Source organism: Lygodium microphyllum, chromosome 17, assembly GCF_053477565.2.
Source record: "Lygodium microphyllum isolate KBCC chromosome 17, Lygodium_microphyllum_v1.1.10, whole genome shotgun sequence".
Lineage (NCBI taxonomy): Eukaryota > Viridiplantae > Streptophyta > Polypodiopsida > Schizaeales > Lygodiaceae > Lygodium > Lygodium microphyllum.
The window spans coordinates 46959234-46974345 of NC_141151.1; the positions used below are offsets into that span (position 1 = coordinate 46959234).

Sequence of the window (15112 nt, forward strand, 5' to 3'; positions counted from 1 at the left end):
AGGAGAGAAGGGTGGATTTCTGAGTATTAATGTGAAGACCCAATGCCAAAGCAAAAAGATTCCATACCACCAGCGTCCGGTTAACATTAATACAATCCGCCTTAAGGAACATAAAAGAATCATTTGCCAAAGATTGACCCACAAGCTGGTCACCACCAGGAAGAGTCAAGCCAACTATCTGACCTTGAGCTGCCAACTTATCCAGTAATGAGAGCATGGGGTGAGTTACCCAAGCAAACAACCAAGGGCTGAGAGGACAGCCTTGCCAAAGAGACCGAGATAAGGCAATTTCCTCCGTAATCCCTCCATTAAGAGCAATACGGGCCACAACACCCTGACTAATAGTATCAACTAAAGAAATCATACGGGGTCCAAACCCCATTGTAGACATTAATTGCCGCAAGAAAGACTAGCTGACATGATCAAAAGCCTTCTCAATATCCAGTTGAAGCATAACAACATGCTAGCTAGAAGCTTTGGCATAGTCAATTCCGAGCTGAACATTCAAAATGTTGTGCATTATATTCCGACCTTTAATAAAACCATATTGATGTGGATGAATGGGCTGCGGAAAAACTTTCTGCAATCTGTTGGCAATAATTTTGGGGAAGATTTTATAGAATGATAACAGAAATGGGTCTCCATTGTTTCAAAGAGATCAGAGAGGGAACCTTGGGCAACAACCTGATCACAGCAATCTTCCAATCCTTAGGCATCATACTAGAGTTCCACACTTGATGACATAAGCGAGTTAATGGGTCCTTAAGAAGTTGCACATGGGCTGAAAACAGCTCATTAGGAAGCGCATCCCAGTAGTTTGACCTGATTACTAACCATGTCACAAATATATGTTCGAGCAGAGAGAACAACATCAAAAAGAATCTCTTGCGGACCCAACAAGGCCCTATAAAAGTCAACAGCCATCGGAATAATAGAGCCAAGGTCGGTCACCAAATCACCTTGCCCATCCTTTAAGCGCACAATATTTTCCCGAGCCTATTTCTGATGCAGACGAGCAAAAAAATGATGAGTTTGACAGCTGTTATAGTGTAAGGCTTCAGCTCTGGCCAACAGTTTATATTTTGCATATTCCTCTTCCTAAAGAGATTAGACCCTGCCTTTCAGCCATTCAATGCATGTGAGCAAGTCATCATTGGAATCCCCAGCCTGACACAGAGACAAGGAATGAGCTAATAAGGATTGAGCATGCTGCAATTCAGCTCGAAACGAGGAAGCATGCTGAATACCATATTATCGGGATAACACTCGTGCATTATCCCTAAAAACCGCCCATGCTTCCATCCCTGTAGATAGGACCCTCAAGCTAAAAGAGGCTATCAATTGCTGAACACCTCCCATAAACTGATTTTGCTACAAAAAAGATTGATTAAACCGAAGAGGCAAACGGGCAAGGAGAGCCTTAAATGCATGAACAGGTCTATGACTCATTTCTAGGATCAAAGGGTAATGATCTAACAAAACATGCTGCTTTTCCACTCGTATATTAATGACTGCAGGAAGAAAAGAATCACTTTGGCTGATATATATCCTATCCAGCCTGGCCCAAGTGTTTGGATGCTGAAAAGAACGATAAGTGTATCCAGCTTGTGATGGATACATCCAGGACCACATGTCCTGTTTCAAAGATGCTGCTGCAAGAGCATCCCAAGCCTGTCTCTCAAGACCATCCATAACCGAATGTGGAGAGGTCGGTTGATCTATAGAAACACAGGCATTAAAATCACTCATAACAAAGCCTTGACGAGCCATGGCAAGGCAGTGCAGGTCTTCCCAAAGCTGACAACGTTCCCTTGCATTCGGAGCATACACGCCTACAATCCACAAAACCTCAACCTCATAAATTATTTCAAGAATCAAAAATCGGCCACGAGGGTCTTGAGAGACCAACGATGGATGTAGGGAGGATTTGACTGCCAACATAACTCCCAATCTGTGCAGAGGACGACCACTAAAGAAAACTGCATAATCCTTATATACATATGAAGATCCAGCCAAAGCATGTTGTTTATGCTCCACAACACAAAAAACATCCCATTTTCTAGCTAGCACCACTTTCCACAACCGGTACTGCTTTTTGACCGAAGAAATACCTTTCACATTCCGCAAAGCAATTTTCATAATGAATCACAAATGAAAAGAACTATTGAACCGCCGCTTTCCCTTTCCCTTTTACATCAATATCCTTAGCAGCCTGGAATCTCTCCATTTCACCTCGAATAACATCAACAAAATCTACCCTCTCCAAGCCGGCAATGGAAGCACGGGAAGGGAAGTGCTATTGCTGGGAGCCGAACACATCTCGAGGAGGCACAAGCGTCCCATGCACATCAAAGCGCAAAGTAGAATCAAAAGGCCTTTTATCTTCTACTGCCAGAGCACGCGAAGATTGGGGTTTCATATAAAACCCCTTTCCTCTACGTTGAAAGGTTTGAGTGATAGGGGGTGGCGAAGGATGAGCAAGAGTGGAGCAACAATCCTGTCTTGCATTACAATAAACAACTGTAACCCAGGAATCCTCCTGAAGAGGCAAGTTCCACTCCCCATCAGCATGGGAAACGTCCTTCTTGCCTTCATTACAATCATGTTTAAAAAGCTGCTCAGGATCAGCCACGGGCTTCTGAATTGCCCTACCCCCATATTTTTGTCGCATTCCGAAATGAAATGGCCCAACTGGCCACATCTAAAACAGTGTCCTGCAAAAGTACCCCATTTCAACTCATACACCAACGTTTGTAGCCCTGGAACCTCAAAACGAATCTTCGTCGAGCAAGGTTTCCCTATATTCCAAAGCATACATGCCCTATTCCGATTGCGGGAAGCTAGCCGAGGTTCCACCAAAACCTCCCCAATGGTTTTCAAAACTAGAGGGAGGAGTCTCCAGGGATGCGCAGGGAAATCCACCCCCTCTACCCAAATGGGGCATGCCCGTCTCAGCACCGTCTGAAACTCAGCCATGGGCCACCACGGGACCACATGAACTAGTTGCCCATCCATAAACAAAGGAATGTGTTGCATAATAAGAGCCCGTACTTTTGCAGAATGAAAAAGAACCTCAAAGAACACCTTCGATCCATCATAAATCTCTTCCACCAGGGGAACCTGCATACGCCCTGAAACTTCTTCAAAGCATTATTCAAAACTGGCAAGCATAGACTACAGCCAAGCACGAATTGTGGTGATCAAAGGGGTCCTTCCAGTAAAATAAAATATGGCTTCCCTCTCATGAAAAGCAGCTATCTGTTGTAGAACCAAGTCGGTTCCCGTGACTGCAACTACTTGATCCCCATCCGGTAGTGCATTAGCTTTATCCTCATTATGATGGACATATTCTGACATAAGATGATTTGCAGTGGCCAGCATGAATTGTAAAGATCCATCGAGCTGTGAACACGAAACATGTACCTCTGGCTGAGACGAATTCAGGCCCAACACCGGTTCTTCAACCGACATCCTACGACGTTTAGCCATCTCTTCACTATCTTGCAATGGCCCGAGTTCATCAACCGAGGAATCACCATCCGGATCAGCGAAGTCTTTGTCATTCCCTTGCCCAATCTGCTAATCGAGAAAGGTCATGTCGATGCCATTAGATTGCAGAGCCAGAGTGTCACTTTTCATTTTGTCGCTGGTAGGAGAAGTCATCCTTACAGAATCAAATCGAAGGTGCAGGCAGTGTCAAAAATGGTGCAGCCTAGGCCAGCCTTGTCCCTCCCTCCCTCTCTCCCTCTCTCCCTCTCTCTCTCTCTCTCTCTTTTCGTAAAAGGTAATTGTATTAATTACGAAAAAAATACAATATTACTTGATTACAAGATACATGACAACAATCTAAGCCATCATGTGAAGAGGTTCTAAGTACTACAAGTTACAACGTCATGGCAAAGACGCGGAGGAAATTGCCATATGCCAGGGACGTAAGTCCTCCCTAGAGAGCAAATCAGAATGCTGGAGAAGATCTAACTGCCAATACAAGAGGCCCTTAAGGCTCGCAATATGCCGCTGAACATTATAGGCGGAGTCAAAAAGAAAAGCATTCCGAATGGTCCAGTTATGCCAACAGCCCCAATATCGAAGAAAGTGATACATAAGCTTCATATGTGGCTGTGCCGGAGTAGGGTATTTGGGCTGCCCAAAAACCCAATCAAAGGGGCGCAGGATGAAACGAACCACCCTTGCCAAACAGCCGACAAAAATAACCAAACTTTCTTAGCGATGGGGCAAGAAATAAATCGGTGGCGGGCGGATTCCACAGTAGTGGTGCAAAAGAAACAGGTGCCATTGGAGATTCGTCGCTTGGAAAGAGCTGAAGCAAGCGGAAGACCACCAATCATCACTCTCCAAAGAAAGACTTTATATTTAAAGGGTGTCTTGTTCAACCAGCCCTCCATCACAGTTGCCCTCCACCATGACCGGGATTTACGCAATCCCCATAAAGCATTCGCTTTAGTAACTAGCCATTGATGATCTTTAATCAGAAGATGATACACTTGGTTAGCAGAAGCTTTGCTTAAATTCAGCCGGCCTTGTAGGTCCCAATCCTGCCAGGGATGATCCGAAGCAAGGGCAGGAAAGGGTTGTCTGCTCTGGAGCACCCTCAAAAGCTGTTCCCATAAAGGCCTATATCCACGAGGGATCTTGAAAAGCCTCCTAGCTATACGAAACGATATAAGCACATTGCGACTGGCAAGGGTGGCATCCGCAACCGAAGACAAGCCCAAACGTGCCATCCGGTTGAATTGTGGTCTAAGCTCATGTTTACCTTCCCATGAAAGTAAAGGCGAGACTCCCAACAATTCCAATTGAAAAGAGTTAGTAGCTAAGTGATCCTCCGCTGGATGCCACTGAGCCTTCTGGAGGACCTGTTTCCAGGAACATACCAAATGAGTAAGCAGAGATGAAGAAGAATTGGAGAACCGCGAATCAGCATTAAGAACATGCCACCAAGAACTCCGGATTTGGGTATTGCCATGCAGAACTCTCTCTCTCTCTCTCTCTCTCTCTCTCTCTCTCTCCGTGAAGATAATTGAATTAAGTTACATGAGACCATCAGGTCAACATTCTCACTGTATCCCTTACATGCTATTACATCATCAGATCATCAAGTTAGCATACTCAATCTCTCTCACACTGTCACTGTAGAAATTTACAAGGATGTGAGCAAGCTTCTCAGAACAGCCTAGTACATAACCAATTCTAATAAATCAGACAGAAAGAACAGCTCAAGTAGAGCGAACAATCGCCAGCCAAGGAGCAGCAATGTCCAGAAGGACCAGGTCTGCTGACATCATAGAAGTGATTTGCCATGAGACCAATCCACGCACACGGGCCACATGCCCATGGATGCCCGATGCGGAATCAAAAATAAAGGCATTGCGAGTACGCCATATGTGCCACAGGACTGTCCATCAACAAAATGGAATAGGCAGGAACAATCTGAAGACAAAGAAGGCATAGAGGACATATTTCACATAACCCACAAATGAACTCGTATGCGGTGTTGGGACACCGAGAACCACACACGGGAAATGAAATTCCAGATTTGTCTCGCCACAAGGCAAGAGACAAAGAGGTGAAGCAATGTCTCATCGCATGTAGTACAGAAAACACAGCGGCCTGCAGAGATCTTTCGGGCACTGAGCACTTCTCCCATTGGAAGACAACCAATGAGCAGCCTCCACGTGAACACTTTACCCTGATACGGAACCTTAGACTTCCAAAGCTGGATAAATCTGTCCCGCCACTTCTTTTTGCTATCCCTACTAGAACTTATTAACCTTCCCCGTGACCCATCTTTTAGCTTCCACCATCTGATGATATATCTAATTCGCTGACCTTTTCTAAAAGTCATCAGGAAGCACAAACTTCGAGTCCTGCCATGGATGCAATGGCTGTAACGCAGGCAAAGGAGAGAACCTCTGAAGACAGTCTTGTATCGACGACCAAATGTCCCTATATCCACGAGGCACCCTAAATTACTGATGAATACGCCTAAAAGAATAAAGGCGGGGCTGCCCCAGAATAACCCCATCACCAACTATCTTCAACCCTAATCTAGCCATCCGATTAAACTTATCTCGCTGCAAATCTTTGTGTGGCCAATCCAACAACCTTGAGGAAGTCAGTATTTCTCTTTGCAATGAATTTTCCCCCTTACGAATAACCAGAGGACGCCAAATAGCAAAAAGAAGCATCTCCTGCCATGAAGCAATAAATGAGAAAGGAGAAAAGACTGGGAGACCTTTATGGGCCTCGTAGAATTAAGTGCATGCCACCAGGAAGCATGAATAACCGTGCTTCCATGAGAGATGCCAGTCTTTTCTATGAAGAATTTGGCAATATCTGACCAGGGATAACACTGAATACATAGACTCTGCAAAAGGGACAGCCTCAAAGCGGCCATACGCAAATTAACATCCAACAAAGCTGCACCCCCCATCCTTCTCCTTTTCGGAGTAGTCGCATGCTGCCAGGACATCCATACATGCCCCAAAAAATTGCCTTTCTTTTTCCACAACATAAATATGATACGCTAGACCAATTCCAAAAGGGACTTCTTAGTCCAAGGAAGCAATGGCAAAAATAACGAAATCGTACTGATCATGATGCATTGAGCCACTTTTAGCCTAACATGAAGAGGTAAATTCTGAGATTTCCAGTATATGAACCTGTCATGGATTTGGGATGCCATCCAATTCAACAAAGCACGGGGAGCAACCTCCACACCAATAGGATATCCCAGGTGTCTAGTTATATTGCCCCTTGGGATCACAATTCCATTCCATCCCAAGGCCTGCAGATCATTCTCCGTACAAGAGAGAAGGGTGGATTTCTGAGTATTAATGTAAAGACCCAATGCCAAAGCAAAATGGTTCCAGGCCACCATTGCCCGATTGGCATTAATAGGATCCGCCTTAAGGAACATAAAAGAATCATCTGCCAAAGATTGGCCCACCAGCTGATCACCGCCGAGAAGAGATAAGCCAACTATCTCACCTTGAGCTGCCAACTTATCCAATAATGAGAGCATCGGGTGAGTTATCAAAGCAAAGAGCAAGGGGCTGAGTGGACAGCCTTGCCGAAGAGACCGAGATAAGGCGATTTCCTCTGTAATCCCTCCATTAGAAACAATATGGGCCACAGCACCTTGACTGATGGTATCAACTAGAGAAATCATACGGGGGCCAAAACCCATTGTAGACGATAATTGCCGCAAAAATGACCAACTGACATGATCAAATGTCTTCTCAATATCCAGCTGAAGCATAACAACCTGCTGGCTAGACACTTTGGCATAATCGATTCCCAACTGGACATTCAAAATGTTGTGCATTATATTCCGACCTTTAATGAAGCCGTATTGACGAGGATGAATGAGGTGCAGAAATACTTTTTGCAATCTGTTGGCAATGATCTTGGAGAAGATTTTATATAACGATCCCATAACTGAAATGGGTCTCCATTGTTTCAAAGAGGACGGAGAGGGAACTTTGGGCAACAACCTGATGACTGTAATCTTCCAATTTGAAGGCATCATACGCGAGTTCCACTCCTGCTGACACAATTGAGTTAATGGGTCCTTAAGCAGTTGCACATTGGCTGAAAACAGCTCATTAGGAAGCTCATTATGAATCTATGCACATTTATTCTTTACAGTGAAAGAGTAGTTGACTCTGGAACTATCATATTCATGGCTCACATGGCAGTCTTCTAGGACAATTTCCATTACTTTCATCTATCTTTTTTGCTTCTCCACATACACCCCATATCTTCTTCACAACTTTTTCCTTCATCACTAACACCCATTGGTAGTTGGGATAGCTTGTTTGTTTTATGAAGATCTTGGATCTGACCATCCCTTTTATTCACCCCTAGGGGCACACATTACTCAATAGGAGGAACACTGATTGAAAAACTTGACTTAATGCTAAATCAAATCAAAGGTTAAAAGATATCTCAAACAAAACGTCCATTGTGGTTCCATCCACCTTTGTAGGTCCTTGTAGACCACTGGGCAGCCAATGTGCACCCTTTATCAAGGCTTAGGAGGTATGGAGGACAGCGTTTAGGATGACATTCCATGGCAAACCAGAGATCAAAAAGTCCATTGTGGTTCCATCCACCTTTGTAGGTCCTCGTAGGCCACTGGGCAGCCAATGAGCACCCTTTGTCAAGGCTTAGGAGGTATGGAGGACAGCGTTTAGGATGGCATTCCATGGCAATCTCTGAGGTATTATTAATCAATTTTTCTTTTCTCAGAAAAGAAAAACAAAAAAAAATGAAAAGCCACAATCTGAATGCAGCTAAAAGCAGGCAATCATACCTGGACAGACTTGGCACACAACTCTGAAGTTACTGATCCCCCACTCTCAGCTCCATTGTTTGCAATAATAGTAGTAGTTGTATGAACAAAAATATCATCCAATTGGATGGCTGATCCAGTGATTGACCCGAGCGTCATCGCAGCCACCTAGACACCACATATGAATTTGGTGTAAAAGAGAAACTTTATGTAAATATGTCCCTTTTATGTCCTAAAAGGTTCCAACTAATTATCCTTCTCCACCTTAAAAACTCATCTGGAATATTTAAGAGTAGGTGTTACCTGTGCCACTTTCACATCAAGTCCTTGTCCAATCTCACACCCAGAATGGTGAATACTTATACTGCCATCAGGATAGATGTTCACTAAACAAAGCATTTGGGACCCTTCCCAAGCTGCAGGAAATTTGATTGGAACTGAAGAAATGCCACGCTTAATCCATTGATTTTCAGAATTGAAGCTTTCTATTTGATGGAGTCTTTTTTCATACTCACTTGTAACCTGTCAGATATCAAAATGACTAACAGTACAAAGGGAGAAAAAAAAGGGAGGATGGTTTATAACACCTAAATTGCTGCTCTGAAACATACACAGAGAGCCATACCTTAACAGACTCAAAAATGGTTCTTGCATTGCAAGAAACCAGGTGCTGTCCAGCCAACGTATAATCCCCATCACTATACATATTGATTTGACGCACAGTTTCAGGTTGCAAATCAAGCTGTGACGCTAGATGTTCAATTGCTGTTTCAATCATGAAGGTTGCTTCAACAAAGACTGCAGATTTTATCAAACCAATTGAACTGTCAATATGCCAATTAGCCACTTACAACAGTATACTTGTAAATAGAAACAATATGAAGTCCAGCTCATGACAGAAACTAGTCTTCAGGTCATGATCGAAATTTTATAAAATCAAATGAGTAAATAATTATAAAGACTTCTTTTTCTAAGGAAAGAGATTTCTATTAATTATCTAGACTTTATATAGAGCACAAAGTCTCCAATTCTGTTTGAAGCCTATCATAGTGGGCCATGCAACTGCACCCCACCCTAAGTGACCACTGAATGCTGCACCCATGAAACTCATCCAGAAGTGTTGATGGATAAAGTAAGAAAGCAGACTTTATATCCAATACCAAACCAAATGCCCCAGACATCAAGACAAGTTTATTAGATGGTTTACTGCTACTCCAATTTGCATATAGACCAGCAGGCACATGTCTTGAGTACAATACCAAGTTTAATATCAAAAATGGTCCAATAGACTGGCCTAGCATAGGGATTTAAGAGTACTGAAGACAATACCTGGTCCTCGCATGTAAGTACAGGCTGGAAGATTAGTTTTTGCTACTTTTCCATAGAGTTTCCAATTTGGTATGTTGTAAGTATTATCAATAAACACAACCAAGTTGCTCATATCTGGATACTCAAAATCAAAATGGGCTCCCTGTAAAATTCCAAAAAGTGATACGATTAATTTGTCCAATCAAATTCAAGCATTGGAAAGCCTTAACATTAAAACTTGCCAGGCATCTCCCAATTTAAACCTCGTGACTAAGCCCTGTAGATGGACACTGGAATTCCTCAATTGCACCACTCAAATTGAAAAATCAGAATGTTTGAAAAGAAAATAAGGTGATTCACTTGCCTGGTTGTTGATAATCAGCATCTCTACACCTGTTATATAGCCATTGGCTAAACCACCAATCTTATATTTACAAAAATATGGGCTACGTGCACCAACAAGCTGCGAAGGACGCATGCTGTATTAGAAAACCCCTTATAAAAGGTACTAGAAGACAAGTAGTGACTGCACAATATCAGAAGCACCAGACAAAATAAGCTTGTCAGAGTGAACCTGCATATTAGTGCTTAAATCAAGAACAAGCTTCACAGGCCTGCCAACTTTGTCTGCAGCAATGGCACATGCCATCGCAATAGATGCTGAGCGATTCAATTTTGATCCATAAGCACCACCAACCCTTTTCACCTCTACCTAAAAAAGTTCAGCATATAACATAAGCGAACTTGAAGTTTCACCAGAACCTCAACTAGCAAGCTAAAATCATCAAAAGGGACTTTGTGACCAAAATGAAAGCCGAAAACTTCAACACAAGGTCTGAGACAAGCTTTAGAAAAAGTTGTTTTCCTAAGAGAACATTATACAGTTTCATGGACGGATAAAGAGTAACTTTGACTTTCCACAAACTAGACTTAACAGTTATTTTGTACTGTTGACATCTCAAAGCCATTCATATGAGCAATTAGGACGTTCTACAAACAACTTACAGTTATTTTGTGCTGCTGACATCTCAAAGCCATTCCTACACAGCGTTGAACCTGACATGCAGAGCAAGACTTCAAAGTAAGAATTCTAGAACCCTTAATGGAATAAAAAAAGTATTTTAGAAGAAGAAGACTTCAAAAAAGTATTTAAGAAGAAGAACACCAAACTGCATACAAGTAGCTACCTGGGCTGGATTTTGAGTTGACGAGTAAACTTTCATGCAGCCATTTTCAGTAGGAATGCATAAAGCCCGCTGTGTCTCAAGGTGAAAATGATATTGATGTCCAATGCTAACCTGAAAGGCACTTCATAGATAAGCATGACTAAGTAGCTTTTTATAGATTAGGTCTGGAATATTCAAGATGTTTTCAATGTTTGAAAATGTAATAAAGAGCTACATGAAATCAACCCTGCAAAAATTTCACCACCATAATCATCTGTTTTATCTCAAGCTACAGACACGTCATGATTCATTTCATAGAAATGGTGTTGTTAAGTGTATTAAAACCTTTGAAAAGACATATAAGTTTTACTAAGCCTGTCAGAATATTCACCTATAAATTACCTCAGGCTCTCTTTTGTCAATGAGCCCTGACTTTCTATTAACATGTAAAGATCAAGTGCTTTCATTGTCACATTTTCAATCTTCCAAATTGACTTGTCATGCTCACTTCTGCATCACTTCAATTCTAGATTAAAGACCATGCTGTGCTACTGACCAAAATTCATCTCTTTGCATGCAAATCTTTATTAGCAGCATTAAAAATTGTCTTCAATATATACTTCTATGAGTGCTTGTGAAAGAATAATGCAAAGTAGAGAAACAATATCCTTGGCCCATCACTATATGGGGTGAACCTCTCATACATCAAGGGTTGGTGGAAAGTAAGTATACTGCAGAATAATGCCACACCATATGGCCATGATGAGCTTTGAAGGAAAAGCAGGTATGACCAAGTGACCACAAAAGCACACCAGCAATCTCTTGCTATCTGATAATCTCTATAATCTCTCCCAAATTCTTTCCTAGTGACCCTTGAGAGATTGGATTAAATTGGATACCTATCCAACAGAAGCTTGGGTGCCTTTCCATGGATCAATTGAATACGTACGCCCTACAAGACACTTCGGTAGTATTCAACAGAGGTAAAAAGTATGGGTTAAAAGAGGATTCCCAGGCCACTGACATATAGCTACCCTTTAGTAAGGACAGAAAGTGTACCTATCTCTGAATGGCTTGGGTAACTTTTTACCATAAAATTGGATACCTCTTTAAGAGAATCTTGGGTACCTTTCCGGGGATTAATTGAATACCTACCTTCTACAAGACACTTGGGTAGTGCTCAATAGAGGCAACAAGGGTCAAACGAGGGTTTCACTGATGTATAGGTACCCATTCAGTGGGGTTTGCCAAGCCACTAATAGGTGGATGTCCATTTAGTGAGAGTACCCATCTATTTGGAAAATACATATACTTTTTAAAACTTTAAAGAGGGGACTAAGAGAGCAGGCAGGAACCATGCTGACATTTTACCTGTGCACAAATAGGATAGCTCACAAGCCAAATGAACAACACAGCTTGATCAGACAAGGATCCTCCTCCTCAGTGACTCTACCAAGGAGGGGGACCAACCAAATATTTGAGTGGGCAAGAGCCTGCACTTACAGGAACACTCTGTGTGAACATAGACATCCAACCAAGTGATGCACCCAGGAGACTTGAATCCCCAACCTCACAATTATGCACCCAAGTGCTAACTCCTAGGCTATCACAATTTCGGACATCAAATCTCATATCCCTTCACATTTACACCAAAAATCATCCCAAACTTCATCCTCTATTGCAAAGCAAGACTCGTATTCAGCCCTTGCTATAAGCAACTTTTGCCAAGGAGTTCCAAAGAAGCAAAATATTCTCTTTGGCTTCTCCCACCTAATCACCAATCTTCTTCCCAATACTATCTTCTTAAAACACCTACTAATCAAGAACCTGCTATACCAACAAACAATGTTTAAATGGGATATTCACTATTTATCATCAACCACATTGCACTCTTTAAACACCCTCTCACACCTGTGAAAAGTTGGAGGTGACCATCACATGTAGACCAGAAATGAAGATTGGAGAAAGTGCCTCACTTCTAGGTCCAAAAGGATATGCAAGTATAAAAGCATTACTCTCACTAGGATGCTACTGCAATCAAGAGAGCTCTCCACAAGCCAAAATGTTTTGCATCTACATCAAAGCAGCAAGGTTTCGTACAAACTTTGTCAGGAGGCTCATGACTATGAAGTGCTTCTTCTCTTTGACAAACCATAAGTCAGCAAGAGTAAACCTCTAGGAATCAAATATGGATGATGACTAGAGGGCATGAGGTATGATTTGGGAGCAAGAGTCTTTGAGTCTCAAGAAGCATGCAATGAAAGTGTAAAGTCTGTGAAGAGGAAATGCAACATTCCATAAGTGTCATGTATGACAGTGTGTACCTCTATAGAAAATGTCTTCACTTTCTGAAGGAAAATGGGTATCATATAGCCAACAGATCACCATATGAATAACCGGCCAACGCTGCATGTAGTAATGATAATGCAGACCTACGTAGCATGGAAACATGCTCATAAGGTAAAGACAAACAAAGCGAGAAAAGCGTACATTTGAATCCCTTGAAATGGCAATGAACCCTGTACATGGTAGCCAAAATAACTGTGTGCAGGAACACAATCATTCTATGAAATAATATGAAAACAGTCACCCGCACAATCCTCTGGAGCCTCCATCATGTTCGCCTCCCTGCAAATGCTCAGTATCTTCTGATGGCAAGTTGGGACAGACAGCAACTTGTAAATATCAAATGTACTCAAATTGCTGCCCAACAACCTCATAGAATCTACTGAAGTGCCCTAGGCAAACTAGCAAAGGTTCAAACCCCTAATCAAGTTGATTGTCCAGACTCCACTGGCTGCTGTTGGTAGCACAACATATGCTTGCTGAACAATCTTATCATGGACTCTCATGAGTGCAGTGCAGTCCTTGAACGAGTAAAATATCAATAGAACCACCAAATGAGAACTGCAGCTCCTGTTGAAGGACCCTCACCACCATAGGTATCTTACATCTTCTAGACCATTGACATTCCAAGTGATAATGCTCATGGGGCAGATGGGATATGCATCAGAAGGAAGACTTTATTCAAGACTGAACAGAAGAGGACATGCTTAAATTCAGGTACTGGCATTTCCAATGTCTGTTCAAGTTCTGCATCTACAATTGTTTCTTATGCACACAAAAAAGGATATTGACACATTGCATTTTATAGGATCTATTATAAAACTTTGAAGGTGCCCTGGCAAAAAATTTAGATGTAATTACCTCCCCTTCGACTGTCACCATGCCAGGGTAGCTCCAAACATAATCCACAGCTCCTGTACAGACAATTGAGTAAGATACAATCCATTGTTTAGAAACATTGATGAAAAATGAAAAATCCAACTAGCTCCACTATAGAATGTGATGCAATATGATGAACCACAAACCATACTTCATCCCACTGAATCAGTTCTAGGGTCCAGTTTCTTCATACAACACCTATATCAATTGACATGAATGACCATGAGAAGTATGCTGTAAGAAAATAATTTCCTAAGGCTGCATTCCTCAGTAATAAATCCCTAGGTTTTGGAAAGTGCTTAAATATGCTCTATATAAAATGCACTCCTTAAGAATGTCCAACGCTAGATCTCTCTCTTCCCTACATGGCCCTTGACATCTTCCTTCACAAATCATCCTCTTATTCTCTCTTATTATCTTTATTCAAATCATGTCACCAAAAGACCCCAGGACCTTGCCCCTGACCATCGTACCTTAGGCTGATCAGAACCATCATCGAGTCATACATACAAGGCCCCTAACAGCAGTCTAGGAGGGGGTGGGGAAAGAAGCCATAGTGGAGAAGTATGACAACACCAGGGTTTACCATCCTATAAAGTGAAGAACGGGCCCTGGCAACCCCTACTGTGAAGGAACTAGTGCCAAAGCTCCCGTTGGTGTCTAGAATCCCCCTAAAGCTTCTCCCAACATTTTGAGGGAGTGAATAATGGATGGCCAGAGCTCAGCACCAAGAAATACACCGAGAGGCTCTCACTGCTGAAGTCCACCAAGCAGTACGCCTCCCAAATGTGTCACCCTATGAGGCTGCCACTAAGCTCCCACGTGTCTAATTATGATGCAGCCGGCTCCAGTACCTAGAGGCTGGGCAAAGACTCCAAGCCCACCATTGCAAATGTGCTAGCCTCAATGATGAAGATTGCATAATGCATCTCCACCTCATAGAGTGGGTGATAATATTGTACTGACCCATTGCCAACAGAAATCCACCTAGGAGATACACCCAACACTTGGGGCTCTAAACCTTGGAGTATCCCACAAGCTCCTCTCCATACCAGTTGCACCCCCTCACATGACCATAGATAATGCTTCGCATCTC

The 15112-nt window shown here is 42.4% G+C and overlaps 1 protein-coding gene across 1 annotated transcript in view; it reads right to left on the reverse strand.

Annotated features, from left to right (window-relative positions):
* Positions 1 to 15112, reverse strand: part of LOC148021851 (uncharacterized) — a 134881-nt gene that overhangs the window by 70460 nt on the left and 49309 nt on the right. The window contains exons 12-20 of the mRNA XM_087697364.1: positions 13999 to 14051; positions 10813 to 10923; positions 10631 to 10681; positions 10200 to 10337; positions 9990 to 10088; positions 9647 to 9788; positions 8943 to 9115; positions 8621 to 8839; positions 8339 to 8485 (exon numbers count right to left, since the gene is read on the reverse strand). Coding sequence (XP_087553490.1) covers positions 8339 to 8485; positions 8621 to 8839; positions 8943 to 9115; positions 9647 to 9788; positions 9990 to 10088; positions 10200 to 10337; positions 10631 to 10681; positions 10813 to 10923; positions 13999 to 14051 — 1133 coding nt within the window. The remainder of the gene's footprint in view (positions 1 to 8338; positions 8486 to 8620; positions 8840 to 8942; positions 9116 to 9646; positions 9789 to 9989; positions 10089 to 10199; positions 10338 to 10630; positions 10682 to 10812; positions 10924 to 13998; positions 14052 to 15112) is intronic.